Source organism: Porites lutea, chromosome 5 (assembly GCF_958299795.1).
Source record: "Porites lutea chromosome 5, jaPorLute2.1, whole genome shotgun sequence".
NCBI classification, from domain to species: Eukaryota; Metazoa; Cnidaria; class Anthozoa; order Scleractinia; family Poritidae; genus Porites; species Porites lutea.
The window spans coordinates 42,388,013-42,415,512 of NC_133205.1; the positions used below are offsets into that span (position 1 = coordinate 42,388,013).

At 39.2% G+C, this 27,500-nt stretch overlaps 3 protein-coding genes across 3 annotated transcripts in view; all 3 read right to left on the reverse strand.

Annotated features, from left to right (window-relative positions):
• LOC140938550 (mitochondrial-processing peptidase subunit alpha-like) overlaps positions 1–2,808 on the reverse strand; it is a 13,959-nt gene extending 11,151 nt beyond the window's left edge. The window contains exon 1 of the mRNA XM_073388037.1: positions 2,514–2,808. Coding sequence (XP_073244138.1) covers positions 2,514–2,790 — 277 coding nt within the window. The 5' untranslated portion in view covers positions 2,791–2,808. The remainder of the gene's footprint in view (positions 1–2,513) is intronic.
• An 8,111-nt stretch (positions 2,809–10,919) lies between these two features.
• LOC140938212 (skeletal aspartic acid-rich protein 1-like) lies at positions 10,920–16,275 on the reverse strand. The gene is made up of 4 exons (XM_073387728.1): positions 16,179–16,275; positions 13,438–13,892; positions 12,332–12,565; positions 10,920–12,228 (listed from the first exon to the last, which is right to left on the reverse strand). Exons 1-4 carry the CDS (start codon positions 16,216–16,218, stop codon positions 11,908–11,910), a joined length of 1,050 nt encoding a protein of 349 aa, XP_073243829.1. The 5' UTR covers positions 16,219–16,275; the 3' UTR covers positions 10,920–11,907.
• Positions 16,276–22,782: 6,507 nt separating this feature from the next.
• Positions 22,783–27,500, reverse strand: part of LOC140938407 (uncharacterized) — a 78,402-nt gene continuing 73,684 nt past the window's right edge. The window contains exons 2-3 of the mRNA XM_073387893.1: positions 23,780–24,567; positions 22,783–23,043 (exon numbers count right to left, since the gene is read on the reverse strand). Of these exons, the coding sequence (XP_073243994.1) occupies positions 22,783–23,043; positions 23,780–24,508 (990 nt within the window). The 5' untranslated portion in view covers positions 24,509–24,567. The remainder of the gene's footprint in view (positions 23,044–23,779; positions 24,568–27,500) is intronic.

Below are 27,500 nucleotides of genomic sequence, written 5' to 3' on the forward strand. Positions count from 1 at the left end.
AACGCACTTTGCCAATTCTCCTCCCTGGATCTGGATCCACGCAAGTTCAAAATCTTGTACATAAGCATCGTAATGGTCTTGACGGCCACGAGATCCGAAGTGCTCGGACAAATTTTTGAAGTTAACGTTTGTGAGAGCCACTCCATCATGGTCGCCTAACAGACCACTTGACCAGAAGGACTCTTCTTCGGCAGAGTTGTACGGCAGGGCGCGATTCTTTCTCTTGCCGTAACCATTCATTTGTAGTTGTTTTGCTTTTGCTTCAAGAACAGCCCTTGAAGATGAGAACTCCAGACTATTTATCAGACTGTATGGATATTTCTGGGTGGATAGGTACCGTTCCAGGGCTGCTTGCATAACTTTAAGTGAGTCTGGTTCATACTCTGAGCCGTCTTGCTTTCTCACTTCCAGATAAAATTTTTGGAGGACTCCGTCTGAAGTTGCGGGCGCCATTGTTTCTATACTCTCATTGATTTGACGTGACTTTGCCCAGGAATACCAAACTCTCATCCACGTATTTGTACTTCTTAGGGTGTTCTTATTTTGTGCTTCTTTAATTGTCTCTTGTATTTGGTCAGTGGAAGTAAGTGGAAACCTGGACTCGTCTGGTGCCGGTAAGTTGTTTGTTGTTTCTGCCAGGACCGCTCGCTCGCTCTCTCAGTTTGTTGTATTTAAGACTTCAGGGACTGTATCGCTATTTTCTTTACTTTCAAGGCTTTCTAAATCAATTGTATTAAACAAGCTGTCAAAGTCTAAAGAAAAAATGTCTGAATAAAAGTCACTGGACCAGTTAGTTTCCTCCATTTTTCTTTTCCAGTTGAAGCTGGACAGCTTACCTGGTCATTGTTTTGATTGGTTATCATGTGCCATGTAGTGAAATTTCATTGGCTAGTGGCATTTGCTACTTGATTTTCATTGGTTCTTTAACTGTCCGATTTGACCTGTGTGATCACAAGCTTCTGGTAATCGGACAGGTCAAATCGGACAGTTTTGGAGTTACATAGCAAAATTAAGCTATAAATATGGGCTGTTAAGAACCAATGATATTCAAGCATTTTGTTATTGACACAATTAATATAATAATAATAATAATAACTCAGCATCATGGAAATACACAAGGTATTTGCCTTCCAAGCAATCCATCAGATCAGTCAGTTCCAACCGCCCAACCTGGTCAGTTTTGTTTGCATTAAATTTCTCTTCTCACAGAACTAGCTTCTTTGAAGCTTCTGGGAAGGGTACTTCCTAGGCTAATGGGGATGTGCCACTGGATGGGGTCGAATTTTCACAACCAGATTACATTTTCATAAAAGTTACTAGGATGGGGTAGCACATTTTCAGGATTTTCGGGTTGAGAAAATTTTTGGAAATTTTTTTGGAAATATCTAGGAATTTAAAAAAAAAAAATGTGTGAATTCATTTTTTAGTATAACAGACCTACTAGGCTTTATAAGGTAGATGCATAAACAGAAAGTGGCAAAGCAAGTTACATGTGCCCAAAAGAAAGACTTAGATGGATTTCATTATTGGACAAACAATTGACTATGAATTATGCGGTAGGGGTTCTGAGAGGCCAGCAGCACATACCCAGTGCAAATTGATCTGAGTAGCTCCCCCCCCCCCCCCCGCCCCCGGAAACTAGCCCACTTTTCATCAATTCAACGGGTTATGTCTGGGGTGGTGAGGTCAGGAAGAAAGGAAGTGGAGAGACAGATGAGTGCACTTGCCAGTCTGCAGAGTATGGCAGAACTTGACGAGATCTTGTGCGTGCAGAGCCAATTTCAGCCGTGTACACTGCGGAGAGACTCAGTATTAGAAGGATGGGAGTTTTAGGCACATTTCCAGCTGTTTTAGATGACCTAAATTTCAAATTTTCCCAGGGGAGCATGCCCCCCTGGACCTCCCTAGTATGTTCATCCTTTAACGTTCAGTTCACTCAAAAGAAGGGCTACAAACAAGAGTACAGACAAATTGCCAGTCCATTCATTCAAATATAACCTCACCATACTGATGAGAAAGCAAAAGCGTAAGCAAGGGATGTGGAAATGATGTGGCAGAACTGAAAGGTTAGGATAGATTTGGCATATCATGCAATGCTCCTGTAAGTCAGGTGCAAATCTCAGGACCAACGCTGCCGCGTTCAATGCTACGATTTTGGTGAGCGCAATAAGCTTTTTTAAAAAGGTTCGTGTGTTCACTTACCATACTCTGCATACTGGCGCACTTGGAACTGGTGGAGAAAATTATACCGCATAGCCCCATTGCATCATTTTGAAAAGACTTTCTGAACGGCACTCTATTTATGCTCCCTTTTTGAAAAGCAAAGAGCACAATTTTCTAAAATGACGTTTTTTTTTTTTCATCTTATCAGTGATGTAATCTGGACCCGGTATTACAAAAAACTTTCCCCTCTCCCGATCCCACGTGTGACACCAAAATATGACAGCGGACTGTAAACCCTTCAACTTAAATGCGATCTCAAAGATTGCTTCATTTCTATAATTTTAACTTACCACCAACTGTGGAAAACTGGCCAAAAGAATCTTCTGAAGCTACTTTTATTCCATTTTCAAGCGTGGTGACATGAGTTACGTGATCGTGTCTATTCTGCCATTCTGCCCCGCTTACCATTTCAGGCGGAGGAGCTGGCATGTTCGGGAGAGGATGGTTTAGGGGTGGAATCGTTCCATTACTAAGTGGCCTTTTTTGCAATGCATGCCTGGAGGTTCTTTGGAAAGCTCGAATTGATCTGCCGCCTCGAAATATCGGTACGACACTTCGACCGGCCATTTTTACTTGTTCTTATCGCGGGCACTAATTATTCCAGCGGTCGACTAGAAGTGAGGGGTAGGTACTTCATATATGATTATTATTATGTACCTTAATATACTTATTATATCTTATTATATATTATTATTATATACAACACCATATACCCCTATACAACATCATAAACCCCCATACATAACCATACACCACCCATACATAACCATACCCCTATATACCCCTATACAACACCATATACCCCCATATACCCCTATACAACACCATACACCACCTATACATCACCATACACCCTATACACCATATACCCCCATATACCCCTATACAACACCATACACCCCCATACATAACCATACACCACCTATACGTCACCATAAACCCTATACATCACCATATACCCCGATATACCCCTATAGAACACCATATACCCCCATATACCCCTATACAACTCCATACACCACCTATATATATTGTATATATATATATTGTATGGGGGTATATGGTGTTTTATAGGGGTATATAGGGGTATATGGTGTTGTATAGGGGTATATCGGGGTATATGGTGATGTATAGGGTGTATGGTGATGTATAGGTGGTGTATGGTGATGTATAGGGTGTATGGTGATGTATAGGTGGTGTATGGTTATGTATGGGGGTAGATGGTGTTGTATAGGGGTATATGGGGGTATATGGTGTTGTATAGGGGTATATAGGGGTATATGGTGATGTATAGGGTGTATGGTGATGTATAGGTGGTGTATGGTTATGTATGGGGGTGTATGGTGTTGTATAGGGGTATATGGAGGTATATGGTGTTGTATACGGGTATATAGGGGTATATGGTGATGTATAGGTGGTGTATGGTTATGTAATGGGGTGTATGGTGTTGTATAGGGGTATATGGTGTTGTATAGGGGTATATAGGGGTATATGGTGTTGCATAGGGGTATATAGGGGTATATGGTGTTGCATAGGGGTATATAGGGGTATATGGTGTTGCTAGGGGTATATAGGGGTATATGGTGTTGTATATAATAATAATATATAATAAGATATAATAAGTATATTAAGGTACATAATAATAATCATATATGAAGTACCTACCAAGTGAGGAAAATTGTATACCCAGTCCAGGAGGGAGTCATAAACTAAGGCCTGGGCACTGACAGCCGCGCTCACGAGTTTTTGACTCCCTCCTGACCCAGTCCGCTGGGGTTTTTAATATCATTATTATTTTTTGGCGAAAGTTAATTTTTCGAAGGAATTGAAAACCTTGAGTTTATATAATTTGTTTACATAATAACGTCAAAGTGAGGGTGAAAGCCTCTCTAAAATCGAATACTTTGCTAATCAAGGAGCGGGGGAGGGTTGTCATCCATAAGTGGTGGGGGCGGTCTCCCAAAAGAATTTTTTCAGCCCTTCGGGCCTCAGTTTAGTCTAAAAATAAGGGGGAGCCCTCCCTTGGATCTGCCACTGCCTGATACCCAAATAACAATCGATTCAGCAAACATTTTAGAAAAAAATCGCCCTCTCAGAACAGTCAAGAATAGCGTTTCAGAGCATCCAAATTTCAAAATTTTCTGAGGTAATATGCCCCAGACCCCCTAGCGGGTAGCACCCTCGGCGCTCATGTGATTCGTCAGTTATGTGCCGCTTCCACATTTCCCATAATGCATCTCATTTGCCCCCCAAATGTTTTCAATAGGCCATTTGCACTAAGAGGTCATGTGACATCGTTTTTATGAAAATGAAAGTTATATGATTTTTTCTTCGAAAAACGATTAGTGGGTCATATCTTAAACAAAATAATAGTGATTTGGTTTTTCAAACCCGCACCATTTTCTTAAAATCAATAAGTTCGTGGCTGGTCACGTGACCAAAATATGATTTTTTAAAATTATGAATTACCTCTTTCCGAATACAAATTTTACACTTAAACTTCAAGGAAAATGTTGAAAAGATGATGTAGTAACGTTTACAGAGCATCTGAGCGAAACTATAAAACGTTTAACAAGATATAAGAAAAAAGTAGTTTTGGCCGCCATGTTGGAGGGCAGCAGTATGCCCTCCAACATGGTGGCCAATACAAATCATACTACTTTGTTGAAAAATCAAAGTGCCATAAAATATCTCCCTTAGATGCGTTTCCTCTCAAATTTCGCGTGTAAGATATTGTTTATGTGCTGTATCAATTTTTGGCAACTCATTGTTTAAAGGAAGCATTGGTCACATGACCTCTTGGTGCAAGTAGCCTATTTCTCTTGGGACGGTTGCAATACCCAGGAGAAATGAAAAACAAAGGTTATGCAAAATTTTGGGGGACACATAAGGTGCATTATGGGAAGTGTGGAAGAAGCGAATTAAAAAATATCCTGATTTTACGTGCCCAAAAGGTTGGACAGTCTGCCAGCATATCCTGGTTGCATATGTTGAAAAGCGCTGGTCAAGTTCAGGCATTAGAGCACAAACGCTGTAGCTAATAATGGAGACTAAAAACTAACAGAATCACAAAGAGAACAAGTTCAGGATTGGGGAATTCTAACAAGAATTCTAACGCAATGTTTTTAGAATAAAACCAGTAATATACTGCCACACAGTTGGCAGAATTTCTACTAACTCAACGGAAAAGCCAGGCCAAGTGACTGACCTCAAAAACTCTTATATCATTTTTAGGTGAAATCACACCAAAGTCCAAATACTCACTGTACTTAAACTCTTTTTCTGCCGCCCCTACTGAGCGCCAACCTTAGTCTCCGAGGCCAAACAAATAACTCGTTTGTTTCTGCAACGTTAGGCTTTTAAATCACACGAAACATTTATTGAACAACGGAGCTACTAAGGCAAATTTAAAACCAAAGTTTTATTTCGAGCGCTACGATTCACCAAAGCCATTTCTTTGAAGACTTTTTTTAGGCCTTAAAAAGCTAGTGCTTTTTTTGGTCGTTGTTTATCTTTATACCAATGATTTCTCAGGTTTATTTATTGCTTCAATACTCTGACGCCTTTTCAGTAGTTGCTTCAAGAATACTCAATAGTACCATTAAATGCTTTCTATAAAGGACAAGTTATGGTCATTTTTCACATTAAAGACGAGTAAGGCAGTGCTTTTACCTTTTCAAACATCTTTTTTACACTTTTAAAAATGAGTTTGATGATTATCAGAGCCCTTTTTTATTTTTGTCTAAGTTGCAATCAGCTTTTTCAAGATTTTAATTTCACAATGTTCTTTAGACTTCATGGACACCTTAGGTCAAGTAGGTAGACAACATAGTTTCGAAAATTTATCGTTGCTGTCAATCCTCTATCTTGAGTTTTGTAAAAGTGAAGAACTGATGTTCGACATGCTGATTGCCATGAATTCAAATGATACACAATGAGTGTCTCAATACACGTTTCTTTGTACTAAGCATTCTAAAGCTAAAAACAGTAACTTTAAAAACAGGTTAGACTTACACCGTTGAAATAGTAGTTTGATATGTCATGTAAGACCATAACTTTTTTTCAGTAACCCAAAGGTATTTTTGGTACAATCATTGGATAATAAACTGATAAATCGTAGTACTATTGATCCAAAACATATCGTGTCACTGAGTGCTGACAAATGCTGCTAAGTTCTGTAAGTTAAACGCCGACTTTCAACAAGGCATTTACCTTCAGTCAAAAAGAGTCGCTTTGGAGAATGGCTAGCACTGGGAAATGCCAACTTTGGACGGAAAGTTGCCTTTGTAGCTCCGTTGACCAATGAGAGTTATACGGATGCCCACCGCTGTAGGAGCACACGAGTTACTTTTTTTTTTTAGAAACTAACGTTCACTTACCTGGTAGTCCACCTACCCTTCTTGTTTGGAATGTTTTGTCAGATGGCTTTCATCATCAGTATACAGATTTAAGAACTTTCGCTAAATCAAAAATTTAAACAATTTGCTCGTCCTTTCTTAGAAAGTTGCATCAGGTATGCTAAGTTACCTCATTAGTGGATTACCCTTTATATTTGGTGTGTTCTTCTAGCTGACAAACTAGGGCTGCATTATTGCAAAATATCTGTATAACCATTGCATTTGCTCTTTAGAATTTCCTGTTTTCAAAGCTTTGAAATAATAAAAAATCCCAACAAGCAAATGTGACGGCCTTCACTTATGCTGCAAAAATATCCGACTTAGAAATTAAACTTGCCTTTTATTTCGAATTACGACTACGAATTGGATTACGAATTTAAGTAATTATTTAGACACGGGCTCATTGTTTGGCCACGTGGCCAATTTAATCGAAAATGAAAGCAGTTATTTCTTGATTGTTCATAATCAGCTGGTGTAAGCCTGTTCAGAAATCAAAACTTTTGTTATACGGTGATGATTATGCTAATTATTCAAGTAATTTGTAAGAAAGTTTAGTAATTACTTTCCCATAAAATGAAAAAAAAAAAAAATTGCAGCTCCTTCGACGACAACAAGAAGACGGTACATGTGGTACTAGGCGATAGAGAATCGTACTCCTTTTAACCTAGAACTTTTGCATCAAGGTTACCAGTAGTAATCGGGGATTAGTAAGTGCGTTTAAAATGTTTACCTTTGAAATAGCGGTGCTCGGATGAACGTACTCATCAAAGTGGGGAATTTTGTATGATTCAGTGAAGTGAGTATTATATGGAGACTGCCTCTATGATGCCTCCTCCTTCAGACGCTTTGCTTTTCGCGCAGAGGCGAGCGCGAAACGCGAGTGACACGCGACTGACACTCGAGTGACTGCTGCCGAAGCTCAAGGGTCCACGGGAAGGAGAAAAGTTCCTCCGAGAAAAAGACGTCAAGTTACGGGGCAGCTGTATGGGGACAAGTTTAATCAGGGAGATGAGTTTGACCGAGGCAATTTCTTTTTTATCAAGACTAGTGTATCAGCAGTATCTTCAAAGCTTTTGAAGCTTCTATAATAAATATTTATAATTGCTAATCGCTTGAAACCTTTCTTCCCTGATCTCATTAATTACGACCAGACTGGCTTTATAAGAGGTCGTTTTATCGGAGAAAACATCCGCCTTATCGATAGCGTTATTTGCTACGCTAAAGAAAACAATATACCAGGATTACTTTTGTTTTTAGATTTTGAAAAAGCTTTTGACACGATAGAATGGCCTTTCATTAGGAAAACCTTTCAACATTTTGGTTTTGGTAGTAGCATCTTAAAATGGCTAAACCTTTTCTATTGCTGCCCAGAAAGCTGCGTTTTGAATAATGGTTGGGCGAGTGATTTTTTTGAAATCCAAAAAGGTGTAAGGCAAGGCTGTCCCCTCTCACCTTATCTGTTTGTTCTGGCAGTAGAAGTTTTAGCTAAGGCAATTCGTGAAAATAAAAGTATTAAAGGGATCTTTGTAAACGGTAAAGAAATAAACTAAGTCAGTATGCAGACGATACAACTCTTATACTAGATGGAACAAAGGAATCGTTAATAGCCTCTCTCAAAACACTGGACGATTTTTATGAAGTCTCTGGCTTAAAACTTAATGACAAAAAAACAGAAGCCTTTGGATTGGGGCAAATTGTAACAAAGATGAAATATCAATTGTCGGAAGAAACTTTAAATGGCCGAAGTGTAAAGTTAAAGCTTTAGGTGTCTGGTTCTCAAATGATCCGGAAGCAACTGCAACTTTAAATTATAATGAAAAACTAGATAAGGTCCGGAATGTTTTGAGCTGCTGGAAATACCGTAGACTTACCCTAGTTGGAAAGATAACGGTCCTAAAAAGTCTGGTTGCCTCTAAGCTCGTTTATGTGCTCTCACCTTTACATACAAATGTGAAAATTATCAAAGAAGTAAACAAGTTATTTTTTTCATTCCTCTGGAATGGAAAAGGAGATAAAATCAAACGAGACATTATAACAAACGATTATGCTAATGGAGGACTTAAAATGATAGACATACAGTCTTTTCACAAGTCCCTGAAAGCTACATGGATTAAAAAATATCTGGATGAAGAGAACCAGGGAAAATGGAAATATTTTTTTGATATAGAGTTAGAGCGATTTGGAGGCACAATAGTCCTCACTAGTAATTTAAACAAGAAAGATACCATTGAGAATCTCAAGATTAAGAATAACTTTATAAAAGAGATACTTTCAATCTGGGCGGAATTCAATTTTGATGAAAACATAACGTCCGAGAAACAATTTCTTGAACAAACTTTATGGTACAACTCACTCATTAGAATCGATAACTGCCCCGTCTTCTATCGTGAATGGTTTGATCGAGGCGTTACGAAAGTGAAACATTTGAAAGATGAACATAGCAAATTTGTATCACTAGCTGAGCTGCAGCAAAAATACAGCCTCAAAGTTTGTCTTTTAAAGTATTTCGGACTAGTGTCTGCTCTAAAATCTCTTTGGACTACATGTAAAACAAACTGTATCAAAAACTGCAACAATTATGAAACCTTTGTAGTAAGATTAACAGAATGCCAAAGTGCGAGCAAACTTGTATACACCAAGTTGCTTTCTACAAAATGCAAGTTACCATCCCATAATCAACAGAAATGGCTAAAAGACTGCAACGAAAATGATGTGGAGGCGATTAATTGGCGGGAAGCCTACCAGTTGGCCGCTAAATATACTAAAAGTACAAGAATTATTGAATTCCAATATAAATTTTTACATAGACGAATATCAACGAACGACTTCTTAACAAAAATTGGCGTAAAAGACAACCCAAATTTTTCTTTTTGTAATAATGAACCGGAGAAACTTCTTCATCTTTTTTGGTCTTGTCCTAAAGTGGCCTTTTTCTGGCATAGTTTATCTCTTAAGCTGACTTTGCTCCACATTACACCGGAACATTACACATTAGATATATTTGTTGCACTTGGTCTAAAGCCGGATTCTTCAAAAAACTGCCAGCAAATTAATTTCCTTTTCCTTCTAGCCAGAAATTACATCTGGATTAGCAAAAGAAGGGAAACCTCGCCAAAGATAGCAGGCTTCCCGCAATACCTCAAATCATTCTACCACATAGAGACCACTGCAGGTCCCATTTTACCAAAAAAATGGGAAAATGTGAGCTCCTTATTTCAGTAAGCCTTTGATTTTGTATACATTTGTATATCTCGATCCTCTGCTCATTTTCTCCAGCATTAACCTGGTGTATCTTTTGCTTCACAATCGCTGCCTCTTTAAGACACTTAAGATATAAGTGCGTTTACCGTGAATGTTTGGTTTTGTAAATGTTGGTTTTGAAGTACAATTGCTAATTAGAACTGCTTGTAAATAGTGCATTGTAGTGTGAGTAGTGAGTAGGTAGTGTTGTAAGTACTGAGTATTGTAAGTCTTTACATTGTAAACAGAGTAAGTACCTTAGTCTATTGTGTTCTAAATATTGTACTGTAAGTAGTGTAAGTATCGTAGTGTTTGTAGGTATTTTTGATTGTTGATTGTTGATTGTTGATTGAATAAATGTTATTAAAGATAAAAAAAAATAATAATAAAAAAAAAATAATAAAAAAAAAATATATATATTTCCGAGTGAAAGTGGTAAGTTTACAGGCTCAAGTTTATTGTTTTGCCAGAACTCAAAGCAATGAAGTGCTTAAATATCATAATTAAACTAATGGCGAAGAAGCCAATGGAAAATAATGGGCTTATAAGTAATAGGCTCCCTCAATTAAATATCAAAACGAAGTATTAAGAGAAGTATACAAGTCCAAACCAAAAAGTATATTCAACAGTGAAGAAAAATACAGTAGCTCTATATTATTCTCATTCCACGAACGAACTAAACAAAACACACATCATTTTACAAAAATTCAAATACCCTTTAAGGTCGCAGAAAACTGCTGGTACGTTATTCAGTGGATTACTGAGATCTTCCTACAGTTGTTTTCCAATATGCAATAAACTCCCAGACGTGAAGACACAATTTTTCAATCGCTCACCTAGATTACCAAGGATTCTTTCAGTTTTGCAAAATTCAAAGCAGATTCCAAATCAAGTGGTTGTTGCCGGGGGGGGGGGGGGGCACTTGCGTATTTTTTGGGTGGGTATGTGCCGCCCGGGACTCCAAATTGGCACCCCGTTCTAAAAAAAAATTCCCCTAAAACTGATACCCCGTTCTAGAAAGGTACTCGCCCGCTAAGCTATGAGGTACCGACAGTCTACTTCTTACAGCTTGGTTTTTATTCTTCTTTGACCTCTATTGCTACTTCTCTTAATTCTCTTAATCGTCTCCTCTTTCAACCTTCTTCTCTTCTAACTAACTAGTCAAACAGCCGCCGTCTTTATAACCAAAGCTGGGCATGTTTGGGGTTACCTGACCGTGGAAATAAAATCAAGGTGAACTCGGTGTGGGTAATTTGTTGGTATTACTGAACCTTCATGCAGTTGCGATCGGCAAGAAGCTACAAACCAATGAAAAACTAAAGCGTTAGTTAATAAACTCAAACAGGAACTTCAACGAGACTAGTAAACCAAGGTCAGCTCTAACATGACAAACACGACCACCTTTGAAAAACTCATATCTGACAATGAAAAGCGAAGAATATTCCTACAATGGCGTTAGCTAAATTTGCGAGCTAGGCAAAAATTCAAGTACAAGAAAAAGTAAAAGATCAAAACAGGAACTTGAGAAAACACCCATGTGGGCTGAAACAGGTCAAAATCAAGACCAACCCTGACCCACGTAATGAAACAAAATCGATACTTAAAAGATGATACACATCTTAAAAACAACTTCCAAAATACCTCACAACATCTCTAACATTTCGAGACACTGCCCTTGACTAAGGTTTTACAGCACTATACTAACGAGGTTATACTATATCAATCGCTGAGTGACATAAAAAAGAATAGTACATTTTTGAATTACCTAAACCTCTTTTTCAAAGTGTAGTTGCAAACCGGGACTCACTTAAACAAAGAAGCTTAAGACAACTGGAATACGATCTGTCGTGTTTATCAGCAACGAATCCAGAAAATTCAGAAAGGGTTACTTGTCAGCTATATAGATGCTACTTACTTACTGAGAATTCCGCTTTAAAAATAATTAAAAAATTCACAGAAAAAGCAGGGTGGTTCCCTTTCGGACCACCCCTTAATTGGCTCATGTATAAGCAACTTGCAGTTAGCCTTTGCCTTTAACTTTGTCGGCTTAGAAAACAGATAACGTAATAGCTGCAACGAGAGGAAAAACCAACGCGAAAACGTTTAACAAGAGCATCGGGGCACTGCCATTTGGTGGACCCGTGGTACTCTCGCCACCATCTCCACCGCCATTACCTCCATCACCATTACCACCACCGTCTCCACCAGTGATGGGCTCGCCCGCTACTCCATCCATGTTGGCTGTAGGGTCAATCAAAACCGTGTTGGTAAACCTAGGAATGCGGAAGATAAACAGCTTCTTGCTACCTTGGGTCTCATATTTAGGGAAAGGATCAGGCATATCTACTGGGTCGTCATCTAAGAGAATCTGAAAGAAGTGAAAAGAAATATCATGAGCTCAAAGGGCACGTACAACGACGAAAATCATGCTTTTTGTTTATTTTTCATTGATGAGAGCAGGCTAACTTTACCTCCTTGTTAATCAGCACCTCTGAACCTCCACCCATGTCATAAGTTTCAGGACAGTCCATATCCTTGTAACAGACAGGTTTCTTTTTAGCCTTGCCGCGGTCTTCTTTGGACAATTTTGTGGGTGTTCCCTTGCTTTTTACCGCAAGTGTAATGTCAATGAAAGCACCTTCTTCATTTGTTTGGCCTTTTCGGCAGTTTGAAAGTCCTGGATCACAGAATTCCCAATCTTTAATCTAAAGAAAAGAGAAGTATTTTTATTTGTTACCCTCGAGAGTATATACATATACCATCGAGGGTATTACCCAAATTTACTTGTATATTTCATAGACAAGCGTTTGTATAAAGGTTACAGTGGAACTTCGATATAACGAAGAGCCAAGGGACTGGCAAACTGTGTTCGCTATACCGAGGTTTCGTTATATTGAGGTTCTTTTTTCATATATTTTGTTATTACTGGAGTAAAGAAAATCGTTCGGTAGACCAAGGACTCCATTATATAGAGGTTCATTATATCGAGGTTCCACTGTACATATAAATCTAAGGCACATTTGATCATATTCACATTGTCATCATGCATGGAGAGTCTGGGAGCAAATTGAACAATACGGCTCAAAACTTGATTACAAAATACAAGAGTTTCTTCTCTTGCATTGTCTCTTGACTTGACTTGAAGGATAAAGGTTTTGGATCAATAAACCAAACAGCCAAGTGCTAAGATTGCAGGAAAGAGAATGAATGGCCTGTATGGGAGGCAATTTAAAGGGAAAGAGGCGGGATTAGAGGAAATGTGCTTGTAAGAACAGTCGGCTCTTTTCCATTCAGAGTGCCAGTCATACCAGCTCAGTAGAGGGGAGAATTGTAACTGAATTACTTGAACTACCCTCAAGCACTACTGTCAGTACAGTACAGTGGGGCTGCAATCAACATCTGAGTTTGCAGTTCTCAAATAGGTAAATATTCTCCAGATACTGTCTTTATTGACACCATTTTCATGCATCTAATATATATTTGGAAAGGAGCCAGGTACATTTAAACACTAATTCAAACATTTACGGTATAAATTTATTGAATTAATAAAATAGTAACAACACTGACTACAGCAAACCTTAATATTAAACTTCAAGGTTCCCTTGAATACTGCAAATGATTCATTGCCAAAAGTGACATTGCCATCTTCAAGGAACAGAAACACCATGACATCAAGGGTGGCCTGTGGCCCATCCAAGTAGGCTGTCAGATTGATATTGATGACCTTGATGCCTTGATAATATGAAACGTTGTCGACCTTTGTAAAGTTAAATTCCTGGCTTGCTAGGCTGTTCAGGGAATGTTTCTTGGGACCGGTTTTACCAACTTCATTGTCTTGTGCATCACGCTCATATATCGAGTCCACCTCAAATGTCAGTTGATTGTCATTGGAGTCACTGAAGTTACCTTCATTGTTATTGCCAATGTAGACCAACCTTATTTTTCCTGATTGACCAAGAATTTTACACTGTACATTGCCTCCAGTGATGGTTTCATCTCCGCAAACACAGCATGCAACCAAGTGGAACAAGGCTGTTAGAAAAAAGGAAGTCAACTAGAGAACTCGAGATTCTCCTTTGTGCCGATCAACGCCATTTATCTCTATGAACACTTAGAAGGCTGTCAAACTACTGCACTGCTACTTACGTCTAGAGGAGCACCTTTTTGAACGGGAAAAGCCCAGAAAGCATGGAATATTATTTCTTGGCTTTTCCAGGTAACCCTGGAATCAAGGAGGAGTCAAGAGTGCCAGATCAGAGTCAGAAGGTCAAGGCTTTTTTGCACTTAAGGAAAAGCGTGGAAACTAGTAGTGTGGAAAATTGTCTCCTGGCTTTCCGGGCTTTTCCACGAATTCCTGGAAAGCCAGGGGAGCATGGACACTCCTGGATTTTCCCAACTCTTTCTTAGCTTTTCCGCACGTGCAAAAAAACCTGCAAAGCCAGGAATTTTCTGCTAAAATTGATCCTGGAGAATTCCGGACTCCTTTTAGCAGGGTCAATCCTAATAAAAAGCCAAAATGCCACAGTTCTAGAAACTTTGACGGTTAAGGTCTTTTCTCTGCATTCTGCATGAAAATTTAATCAAAGAAAGACTATCGTCAACTCGTGGGTACGTTGTTTAGAAAATAATCAAGTAGTTATCACCTCTGGTTTTCCCACAGTGAATTTTAGGAAATGATAGAAATTCAGATTATAAATATATTATCCTTGTTCTGGAAACACAATACTTTTCTTGCTGTTTATTGCACTTTAGTAACAGTTATTTAAGTATATATTTAAAAACAAAAAAAAAACAAAAAAAAAACAGCAAAACAAATAAGCAAACAAGACAAAACAAAAAAGAAAAAAAAAGAAAGAAGGGAAAAAGAAGTTCCATAGCAGAATTTGAACCCAGTACCTTCGGGTTGGCCCGACCTTACATAGCCACTACGCCATTGCGGATGGTCACGTGTTTGGGCGATAAGTCTCAAGTTTAATGCCTTTTCCATGGGAATTCCGCCGGCAAACGACCGGGGCAAACGATCGAGCCATACTTAACCGATTGAAAAAACGACTCGAAGCAATCGGATGAAATTAAGGCTAATTGAAACCAGGCTACTGACAGTAAGAAACAATGTAAACGCATTTCATGGCAATGAAAGAACATATGCGATACAAAGCCGACACAAATCTTCCGCGAAGTAGGATGCAAAACATTAGCTTATGTTTTCTTATCTCGATTTCCGCTGTTATTTTAAAGGTAATGCTCAAACTCACATCCATTTGCCCCCGTGATCTTGGGGAGTCCTTAAGAAGACGAAGAAGAAGAAGTGCCTTTATTTACCATACATTTCACCAGTCCGTATTTTATAGTCCGTATTTTATACCCAGTCCGCAGTCCGTAGTCCGCAGTCCTTGTTTTATACTGACCGCCATAAATTCATTCATACACATAACCTACTACTACAAGGTAGGAGATCAAGCCAGCGTCGAAGTTGAAGGAGTCGAAGAGCAAATGCTGATCTTCTCGTCAAGTTTAACGCCTGGACGGGTCAAAGGCTTTTGAATCGTACTAATTTGAAAGATTCCTGCGTGTCTTAAATTTGGTAAGACCTCTATCCTAACCGTGCTGTAGCGCACGATGCACGCTCTCAGCGAGGAATTTGATGCTACCGAACTTCGGCGAGCGCGTGCGCGTGGGAAACGATAGATCTTCGCGCTCTCGAGTTCGGACCCGATTAATTACGAAGTGCGTCTACTACGAGTGAGCGAGTGACTCATTTGCATATCTCTGTCCCTGCGATAACTCGTGGTACGCTCGCGCGTATCCACGAGTTAAAAATCACAATGATTTCCATGTAATCCTTCTATTCACGGGAAATCAAGTTGCCTGAGGGGAAGGCTATGTCTGCATCATTGATATTTGGATTATTTCGCTTTACAAGCTGACAAAGTTGGAGGGAAACAACCCTTTAAGACTGATCCTACAGCCATTCCCCCCTCTCTTCCTCCCAAATTTTTCTCCCACTTTCTGACTTTGCACCACACTCCACTATCTGAATGCCTGAACAAACTTAACTACAAAAACAACCAGACCAAATTTGTTTTGTTGCAGTTTTGTTTACTAAGCAACTGCATAGACCAACCAACAGAAATATAGCCAAATTTCTTGCTCAGTAAGCCACGCCTGTGGTAAATTTTGACAATTCATTATTTATAAACCATGGCCTCACTAATTCATGAGCAAGAATGCCTGATTCAGTCAACTGGTACTTTATATCTCCTACATTTCTTAATTGTACCTTTAAAAATCTTTTAAGGTGTTACATTATCAACTTACCGAAAACAGTGACCAGCAATACTTTGCTCAAATATTCCATTCTGTCGATATAACAGGCTGATAGTTTGAAGGTCCTCAGCTTCTGACCAGAAAATGCTAAAAAGCGATTTAAAACAATCCTTGTGCATAAGAAGTTCACATATTGTGTTGTCCAAAAATGCAACATATCACTGTAACAAACTATGGCTTTTGCTTATAAGCTATGTGCAAAGGGACGCAACATTGTTGGCCATCAACTCCGAACTTTGTTGGATGTTACATATTTCTTCCGTCAGCAAGATCGATAGATACTTCGAGACAGTTTTATCAGCCACATGTTCTTCATTATGCGACGAAATAAGTTAAAGTGTGGCTTTTACAGCTAAAACCCCGCTTATTTTCCTCGAATATATTTTTGAATTCTTGATAATACAGCCCTACCAGATTCATTAGCGTCTATCGGCAGAATTTCATGGGCAAGAACATTAAACATAATTAATTTCGCACTAGCTTTTATTTCTTAGTGTCATGGAACAATAGGTAAAGCGATGACCTAACATATTAATAGTCCGGGTTTGACTCCCGTGCGAGGAAACTTTTTTCTTTCCTTTGGTCGTTTTGATTTAGTTTTCTTTCTGTTTTTTTTTTCACATATTTTATCTATTTGCTGTATCCCTGTATCTCCGCCCGCCTCGACTAGCACGTGCTATTTGTGGGAAGAAATGTACTCCATGTAAATGTTAAATGTCAATAACGTGTGTTTTCAAGTTATTGACTGGTTTAAATTTATTCCTATTGCTTGTTTTTGTTTTTCCTCTGAATGGGGTGTCTTGTTTTGGTTTGGGGTCTTAAATAGGGTATTAACTTTCGTTTGTCTCATTCTTAAATAAGGTCAGGGTTTTAGACCCTGGGTGGTACAGTACATCTACATCGCTGTATCCAAATTTATGGGAGTACCCCTACCCCCCCCCCCCCCCCCAGGGACTACACATTTAGAGCTCATGCGTGAAAGTTGTTTAATATCAATTTAATGGCTTACTATTCAAGGGTAATCACTTGATAAACATGCTTTGGTTGTTAGAGAAACAAGACAGTTTTTTGAAACTTGTGAATAATTTTATGATAGAGCTTTATTCGATCGTTTCACTCAGAGCGGTGGTTATTTAAATAGTTAATACCTGATTATTAAACTTCATCGAGCATAAAAAGCGCAAGTTAAAAAGAAGATGGAAACCCATAAATTACTTTGATGTCTCCGGGAGCATGCAGTATTAATGACTTGAGATATGCGCATATACATGCAGCGGCTATGTTCCAGCACGTTCGAAAAAATATTTAACAATTATTCCTCGAGCCCGAATGGGCTCTGAGTCAATAGCCCATGAAGCCGAAGGCCGAATGGGCTATTGCTTCAGAGGCCATGAGGGCGAGAGGAATAATTATTTTAGTAAAATCCAACTGGTTAGTAAAAAATTTCGAGACAAAACAGCTTTAGCTAGTTAAAGCTAGACTTTAAAAGCCGGTGCTTTTCGCTATTAGTGGGCTATAACATATCGCCTAGTAGTTGCTCAACCAATCAGAACGCAGCACATGATTGATAACAGACCACTAGTTAGATTTTACTAATATAGGATATTAGCCAGCAGACAACCTACAAGACGCTATAAAATGGCAAAATCCTTATAATAAGTGATAAGTCGGAGATATTTTTTTCCAGTTGTTTTTGTTCACTCCTACACTTCGGATATATTTCACTATTTTTCATTCTTGAAAAATCTCAAGTAACTGACTGCCCTTCGAACTTTACACTACCGTAATTAAAATTTTTGATATTTTGGCGACGGTGACTAGCTTTTTTTTCCTTTGTGTTTTTGAGATCCGAAGCTGTTTGATCTTGAAAAATACGGCACCGATGAGAATTGACGGTGCGTCTCGGAAATTTCGAATAAATGCGAGCCCCCGTACCGTTCTTCACGAAAGATGGGAAGTGACTCAGTAAATAGTTCTTGGTTTGCATGAATTTCCTCGGGGATGGCTGCCTTAAATACAAATCTATAAAAGATAAGTGTATCAAAGAAACTACGAAAGGAAAAAGACTAAATAACTTTTAGAAAAACAAACATAGAGGAATCATGTAGGCGTAGGTCATTAAACTTTTTAATAATGCAGCCCAAAAATGATCGTTTGGGGAAAAAATCCTGACAATGTCAAGAATCATAACTTCGGAATGACTTAGCAGAAAAAGGGAGAAAGGAAAAACAAAAATTAAAACTAGACCCTTGGAAAGTACATTGAAGGTGGTCCACAAAGACGAGACTGCCAATGGAATACTGAGCGCTCCAGAGTCGTATTTTCGTGACAATTCGGCGACTTAGGCTTTCCAAAAAGTCTTGGTCCCTACACCAGTAAAACAACTCCCTCCTTAAAATTTTCTTACAACAACTTAAAGACAAACCTTACCAGAAAAAAGGTGAACAGCAACCCAAAGAACCAATCACTCCACAGTCACTCAAGTCTTATAAAACCTTTATCCTTCAATGACCGTCAGTAATCTCTGAACCGTGAGGCTTTGTATGCGATAGCCTCCCACGCAGGCGTTTTTGGGGAGTTGGTCTTTCAGTGGTTTCGTGGTTTTGCTAGAAAAATAGCTAGCTCGTTTAACAACTGTAGATGGAATCGCTTACCTGCCAAGAAATAGAGAATAATTTCGTCAACAAACTGAAAGTTATATGTATTAAGGTTTATACAATAAACCTTTTTTTTGGTGCACTGGAGCGTCAGGCAATGAGCTATGACAAGACAACTCTGTGTATATATTAAGCGCTCGAGGGGGAACACACAAAAATCCATACATGGGAAAACAATTGAAAAACGAGCAAACATCCTGAACACGCAGAAAAAATACATACCAGCTAGTGCTAAGAAAAGAAAATTTTGCATGTATCTCTAAGTTCCTTGGAGTCTGCAATATTTTTTTTTACCGCAGGAATTCAACCTAATATTTATAAAAACTCAATTTTGTTACCGTGACAACCCACAAAGCATTCGACAGTTATGTGATATTACAAAAAATCGCTAGCCATGAGCACTGTCAAGAGACTGTATTGCTGAATAATTTGGGAGCGGCACCAACGACCGAATGTTTCCCATGACGTCAGAAATGTCGCGAATGGTTTTTTTCTTTGCTTTAGAAGGTTGTTTGGTCTTAGGCCTACCCTAAAATCTATTTATCTGTTCCGATGTCTAAAGGAAACTTTGATCGTCTCGAACGTTTAAGGTAGCTTTTTCAGCTCGTCCTAAAAGGCGTGATGAATCCAATGGAAAGTTCGAGGACTCGGAGTATCCCGTACGGGTAATTTCATTAGAAGATTCTCTGGGACATTTTGTCTTAATACCGAAATTTTGAGACGATCTTTTTTTAACAATAATCGGAATTAATCTTGGTAATGAAATGTGAGAAACACAACCTCCGAAAATCGTAAATAGGCTAGAAAAAAGTCGAATACCTTTGACAAATGGAATTGTTATCAAGAAATGTTTAGCCTTTCTCGTCCTTCGATTATTTACAGAAAAAAAGTCGTTGGGTGCCCTTGATAATTGTTTAAAAACGTACGTATTTATCTTTCAGATGAGGTGGTTAATAACTAAGTTTTCTTCTATATAGGTGTAACTTATTCATTGTTTAAATATTGTTCAGCATGCGTGAATACGACCACTCATCTGCCACCTTCATAGCACCAAAAAAGGACATGGAATTCTTTTGTTCCTTACTTTCCTCGGTACGTTTTCCTTGCACATAGCCTCCAAAGCAGTCATTCTCTGGACTTCGTTACGAGCTTGTGAGCCTACCTTGCACATGAAAACTATTTTTTTCAGTTCTGCACGGGGCCTTTAGGGCAGCAGTGTTCCACGAATGACCACGATGAAGAAAAAAATATCACTATTTCGGACTCCAGAAAAGGGGCTTTTATTAAAATATTTTCATGTCCCTTTACGTACGTACTTTACCATGATTTTGTTGGTAGTATCTCTACTTTTCCGTTTACAGATATGTGAACATAAACATTACTGCGGGGCCTCTTTTACTCTACTGTGCATAAGAAGCTTACAGTCAATTGCTATTGTAGCTACATAAAGGGTCACAAACAGTCTAACCTTCTTCCTTTTCAAAACATAAAAGTAATGTAAGAGAGAGTGTTTCGACCTGGGTTTACTGGTTTAGTCCACACGGCGGAGATATGATTCTTTTGAAAGCCTTGGATATTGGTTGTTTTGTCAGTAAAAAAGTAAGCACAGACAAAATAACCGCAATAAAAGACCGGGTCTGTGATATTGGCCATCAATTCAGGCATTAGTATCGCTTATGGTGATACAGGTGCCGGGGGGATGGGTACTGCCATATATGGGCTATATAGGTATGTGCCGCTGTGAAGGGTATGGTTTTCAAGCAGTTTACTCTAGGATAGGGTATATAAATCAGAGAGTTTGGGTCTAGAATAGGGTATCATTTTTCAGGAAACTGATCAGTTGGTTGAAGATTTTATCTAGACTAGGGAAACAGCTACTCTAGGATAGGGGGGATTTGGGGAGTTTAGTCTAGTATAGGGTAGCAAAATTCAGCTGAACTAGTTCTGGTATAGGTTAAGGGTTCCAGGGTCCCAGGGTCCTAGCGGCACATCCCCACCCATAAATTCCTAAAGAATCCCCCCGGGTACAGGTGGTTCAAGCTCGAAATATGACCATCGGCACTGTTGCGTAACGTTCGAAATATAAGGATTTGAATGTGTAAAACGATTATTTCTGTAACTTTCGATTGTGAACTGAATGGATTTAAACAACACTCGGCTAACCTCGCTTAAATTGCGTGCGGGGTTGTTTGTTTCTTCTTTCCTGTGTGGTTCCGGAGCCGATTTATGGCCATTTAATGCGGGATATTATTGTAACAGGTTTGCTTTCTCAACCAGTCCCGGAGGGGGAGCAGGACTACTCAACAAAGTTTTCTACAGGGAGGTTCCGCCCCGAGGTCCAACTCCTACCCTTTTATACCATTGACAGAAAAGATACCCCTATCGTATACCTTCTATTGAAAAATGGTACCCCTTTATACCTACCTACTTGATAATCGTGTGGCGTACAACTGAAGAGGTCATATGAAGAGGTCATATGGCAAAATCCACTAGATAAAACAGTGTTCTGAAAGTGGATCTTCCATTAAATTTTTCTTTTCTCTGTTTACATAATATTAAAACATCGAGTCTTCTTTTTGTGTGTGTGTAACGTTTAATAAGTTCAAATGATACTGTAAAATTCCGAAAATAAGCTTCGGGGCTTATATTTTTCAATGGCCCTTTTTGAGGGGCTTATATTCGGAGGGGCTTATCTGCGGATAGCCTCCCAAGCAGGCGTTTTTAGGGGAGCTCGTTTTTTGAGGGAAAAAAAACGCCTGCGTGGGAGGCTAATCTACGGAGGGAAATTTGCGTTTCAAAATCGATTGGGCCAGCGTTATAGATGGAAGGAAATTTACAGCTTTTGCTTTGTTTTACTTTGTATTTGTCTGAGAGCAATTTCAAGGTACAAGCCCCCGGGGAGCTTATATTTGGAGGGGCGATTTAACGGAGGGTCTTTTGCGTTACGAGTTTAGGGGGCTTATACATGGAGGGGCTTATTTTCGGAATTTTACGGTATTGCCAAAAAGTGCGTCTTTTCGAAACAGGTTTTTAATTAGCTTGCCGAAAGGTTTGGCGCAAAGTTTCTCAGTCTTCTCCTCTTCGTGCATACAGTTAATCTATGGTGGACCTTGTCACGGGAGAACCAGCCTCTTGATAGTGCAGCGCTAGGTATATAAACACTTATGGCACGCTTTTGCAGCCTCTCGATTTTGTCTACCATTAAAAAAAGATCCTATGTATATCTCGTACCCATATCTCCCACGGCCAAGGGGGAGGAACATCTAAAAGTAAATGAGTGAGGACTGGGATTAAGTTCACCAAGCCCTCTAGGACAACCGCTCTGGCTCGATGTTCGATGTGTGTGAACGACTTGTTCCAGTTCTGTGCCGTTGCTGTTCACACGGAGAGCTTTTCGTGTTGGCAGCCTTAGGAACGAGGTATATATGTGTGTGTGCGTGTGGGTCGTGCGTGTGTAAGTGTCGTGCCCTTGCTCTCATGACTTAAAGAACGAGATACGTTTTAGCGTGTCTCATGGCTTACACTCTCTGTGTTTGCAATAAGTTTGTTATTTGAGGTACTCTCAAGATGCCGCTCCGTGTGAGCTCAATACAAACCATAAGCAAGGCTTACGATTTGTACAAGACGATGCATCAAGTGCAGCTATTGTGCAGCTGACAGTCCGTAACAGTGGCGGCTAAAGTATTGGACATGGATAATGCTTGTCACCGTGAAATTTTTTAGATGAGTTGTGTCGGGTCTGAAGTACGTCAAGTACAGGTCACATTCCACAGATCAAGAGTAGACGTCACTTCTCCATCGATAAATTACTAAGCCACGCAGTTTCTTCTCGATCTAGTAGATCATTTCGTAAAGAGATTAGGGCTAGAAATTAGTCTGTAGCATGGTGACTACGCCCTGACCTGTAGAAAGTGACCTGTATTTTAGACCCGCCAAGATTAATGCCATGCCCATGCTATCCATGAATGCCGGGTCATTGTCTGATTCCTTCTGGTTTCTTGACTTCCGCGGTTCTCCAGCTCTTGAATGACTGAACCCATATCCAGCCTCATACCAGGGTGTTCCTTAACACAGTTTCTCACGAGGTTTTTAAACATATCGTTTCTGATCATGTCTATTTGCCTTCGTCGCTGCTGGGGGTTTGGTTCTTGTCTGGTGCATGTTTCACAAAGGAGAACACCAAAACTGTAAACGTCAACCTAGTGAAGATCAAAGGAGCCTCGGAGTAAACTCGTGATAAACTCGGTGAGCCCACGGAGAAAATTTTGAACCCAGGGGTCATTTCATTATGATCGTTCGGGTGAGCGTAGTCCTTGACTGTTGTTGACATTGGCCTGGGACCAGCCTCCATAGCAAGGAAACAGCCAAAAAAAGTCCGAGAGCGAAGCGAGCCGATTGGACCGCTAAGCCGTTTTTTCCGCGCCTTTTTTCCCCCGCTGCGGAGCCTAAGTCCCAAGTTATGTTGGCAGTGACTGATGTTTCCACAACCTGTGCGGCAGTCATCTTCATATGAGTTGCATCACGTCAGTTGATGGTATTCAACTCTGGTTATTGACCTGATTGGTAAATTAAAGTAAAAAATGTAAAGGCGTACACGAGCCAAAGGCTCAAGCAGCCGGAGCTTATCTCAGTTTCCTTAGCAAAAAACATGCCTTGGAGAGGTACCTTTTGAATTTTCTGTATTTTGATCAGGCATCAAAACGCCATAATACTGGTAAATCAAATTCATTACAAAAAAAGCTAGGTGGAGGCTTTTATCCAGGGGCTTCTAATGGGATTCAATTTTTTATATACAGATAGATGGGCCTTTAATTTGGATGGGGGGGGGGGGACTTATGTGTGTGCGGTGCGCGTGGAGGGGGGGGGGGATGGCTTATAAGCGCCAGTACGGTACATAAAAAATACTGCACCTTTCCATCTTTCCATAATACCAACCTTGCAGCTGATCGGTGTACTGGGATCTTCACGTAAGGACTCAGGTGCACAATAGACAGCATTGCCTGCATAATTTATACTACTCTGACGTACAAAATGAGCAGTGCCATAATCTGACACTTTGGCTCTCCACTGGTCACCTTGTCGCCACAACAGAACATTCCCACTACTGATGTCATGGTGAATGATGGGATCTCGTTTGTGATGCAGATAGTTTAGTGCTTTAGCCACATCCAGAGCAATCGTAGTTATTTCAGGGTCCGATAGTGGTGGGTCAGTTTGATTGTATAGTGTTGCCCTTAGACTGCATTCCATTATCTCCGTAACTAACAGGGGTCTCTCACCAGTTGTTGCACCAATAAATTGCAATAGGCAGGGATGGCGGCACCTTGAGGCAATGTCCACTTCTCTTTCAAACAATTGCCTGATTCGATCAGACATAATGACTGGGTGTATTTCTTTTACAGCTACATCACATCCTTGAAAATTTCCACGGTAGACGATTCCCCACGCACCTACCCCGAGTCGCTGGTCTCTTCTGATTTCAATTTCATCACCGGTAATTACCCAGTCTCTCATCCCTCTAAATTCTTGCTCGTGTGACGTTAACATGCCTCCTAACTGTTCCCTTGTTCTTCTCTCTTCTTCGCAGTCTAACCTTGCCCTTCTCAACTCCCTTTCCAGATCGGAGACTCGATCTCCTCTCCAGCAAGTCGCAATTTGCCCCATTGCTGTATTTGAATGTTAGCTTGAAAGTGACTTTTCCTTGGTTGTTTCTTAGAAGTTACCTTTGAAGAGAAGAAAAGAGGAAAAAATGAGCCGGTAACGCTAGCTAGAAAGATGATGAAAAAGAAATTGTTGCCCTACTTGACTCTGACTGGGTAAGCCTGACTTTCCAATCACTGCTGTTTCGTTTCACGTGGTTTCAGGGTAGCTCGGGTAGGCGAGTGACTTTCCTTTTTTTTTTATGAAGTTGAATACATGCAGTCCCTAAGAATTCAGTCGTCAACTCCAGGAAAAATCGCCCGCCCACTTGACAAATTGATTGGGCCTGAATTGAAGGCGATAACGTTTGAGAGAAGACAAAATCATTTTTTACACATCCCTAATGACGTGGTCGTCCACTTTGAAGTTAACTAAAAGGTGAGTGAGGACATTATATTCAGGGCGATTTCAAAATGCGCTTTGCTGCCTCTGTTATCATTTTTGCGCATTATTATCTTCTAAAACAGGGCTGTTTTTGCTTTTTTTCAGTCTTTGGTTTTCTTATTCCTTTCAATGTATTCATCGCCAACGGAGAATTTAATAATAATAATAATAATAGTAATAATACTAAAAATAATCGGGTATAAAAAAACTATTTCGTCAAAACACTATTATTGTTATTATTATTATTATTATTTTAAGTGAATTGGTTGTAAATAGGATTTTAATAGTTAGCACTGTTATCGATAAAATATGTTCGATTCATTATTAAATTTTAATAATAACAATCATAATAATAATGGTTTATTAACAGTGTATCCACCTAGTGGCGCTTCATCTGTTAAAAACTATAAAATAAAATATGAAATCTACAATATAAAAAGCAATAATATCGGACTATAAAAGGATATTGTATAATAATGTAACAGAGATTAGTAATAGTAATACAACCCTATGTGCAATTTAGAAACTATTTACAAATGTTATTTAACAGGTAGGCATTAACTTCCCTACAGTATACTTTGAAATTGCTACAGTTTCTAATATTTGCCGGAAGGACATTAAATAACTTGGCAGCAGAGTCTTGAAAGGTGCCCCTCTCCATTATTATAATTAATCTTGTTGCTGCTCCTGACCGCAAAGATCGCAGATGTTTAAGTGAATCTAGTGGTACGTGAGTGCTTTTGTAGATCGATTTGTTTCGTTTAACCCCGTCCGAAAAGTTGCACAAGTATACAGCTGGTGCATGTTAGTGATGTTCAGCACTAAGGGCGTGTAATTTTCACTCCGAAGGAGCAATAAACAGTATCAGTGTCCGGGCTTTTAGACGTGTTTTAGACTTGGCTGGCAGTTCAAAAGAAGGTGCGATGTTTTCAGTCTTTTGTTTACTGAAAAAAAGCAGTTTGATTTTGTTCCTCTGTTGTTTACTACGCTTTCCAATACATGAATATTAATTCTCAAACTCATTAATAATTCATTAAGAAAATACAAAGGAAATTAATGTTTAATGAGTGTTTGGAAATCGGATGAAACACTGCTTAGTATTTGCATCCTTAATTTCTCCTTCAAAAATGATTTTGTTTGAGAAGAAATATCAAACATTCGACACAGTGTTTCATCACCAGATGAAACACCTCGAAGTTCGTCAAAAATACTCCGCTGCGCGTCGTATTTTCAACTCTCTTCTCGGTGTTTCATCTGGTGATGAAACACTGCATCTCATGTTTGATATATTACGTGATTTTAATTCTAAGAAGTCAATACGTGTTCTAACGAATGACTATAAAATACAAAATTCATTTGCAGGTAGCGTTGAAGTTCTTTATCGCGAAATTTGAATGTTGCCATCTCGGAAACAGAATAACCAGTCTATAAAAAATCACAACCAAAACGTATGCGAACAACCAAACTGAATTCTATTAAAAGTTCCCAGCTCTTTCTATTCGAGCTTATATTTAGTTCCTTACTGCAATATGAACGAGCAAGATGAGCATTTTTTATGGAAAAGTTGCTGCCACTAGGCTAAGCCAGAAATAAAACACAAGGATGCAACTGGTAAACTCGCCTGTTCAGCACTTACCTCACATTAGAAGTTATCGGGAATGTTGAAATGTCCTGCACGTGAAAGCTATTGTTTCACGTTGATCGTTTTTGTCCTCACACAGGGGCACCCAACGACAATTTTCGGAAAATATCTGTTCGGAAGACGATTTGAGATCTAGAATTTTCGGAACATTTGTTGTAAAATTTCTTGCTTGCCTGCCTCTCCTAGGATTTTCGAACATCTAAAAAATGGTATAATTGCCCATTTTTAACGGATTTTTTACTCTTAAAAGGTCACCTAGAATTTTCGGGAGCCTTTTTTCTGGCTGAAATTTTCGAAAAGGTAACTTTTGATCCCTATAATTTTCGGATCACTAGACTTTCAGCTAGGAAATCCGAACAGATGAAAAATTTTTAGGGGATAAAAATATACCTATATCTACCGTTTAAATACTAAAATACATTTAACAATGCTATGTTTAAGTGGTTTTGAATTATATTCTCGTTGGGTGCCCCTGCTCACAAGGCAAGAAACAATCAAAAACAACAATACAGAACATTACCCATTGTTCTCAAATTCAGGTTGCTTTTCTTGATACCCAAGCCGATTGATTCGTTTTAATTGATGTCTCACTTCATTAAACTAAATATATTGACGGGCCACTGACAGAAAATTCTCCGGTTGCCAACTCATGGAGAGGGGATATCGAAGGAAAGAAGAAACGAGGGCCCGAACGAGGTTGTTCGGTTGCCTTTGGGCGCGGACATGTATTAAGATGTATTGCAACTCAGTGAAATTATTTGATTAGCATTAGTCAGCGTATTAGACGAGTTGCGTTACTGTATTAGACGAGTTGTCGAAGAATGTTAGAGATCACAAAGCATAGACAAAAAATATGCGAGAATGAACGTTTTCAAGTATGTGTAGCGTCCCGTGACTGTCATTCTTTCTCGAATTATCCATGATTTACTT

What these genes read in the sequence shown, in the direction of transcription:
- LOC140938212 (XM_073387728.1), bottom strand. Translation starts at nt 16,218, where the DNA reads ATGGAATATTTGAGCAAAGTATTGCTGGTCACTGTTTTCG. An exon ending in ATTGCTGGTCACTGTTTTCG is followed by an intron (nt 13,893 to 16,178) that starts GTAAGTTGATAA and finishes TTTTTCTAACAG; the next exon opens with CCTTGTTCCACTTGGTTGCA. An exon ending in CCTTGAAGTTTAATATTAAG is followed by an intron (nt 12,566 to 13,437) that starts GTTTGCTGTAGT and finishes TCTTTTCTTTAG; the next exon opens with ATTAAAGATTGGGAATTCTG.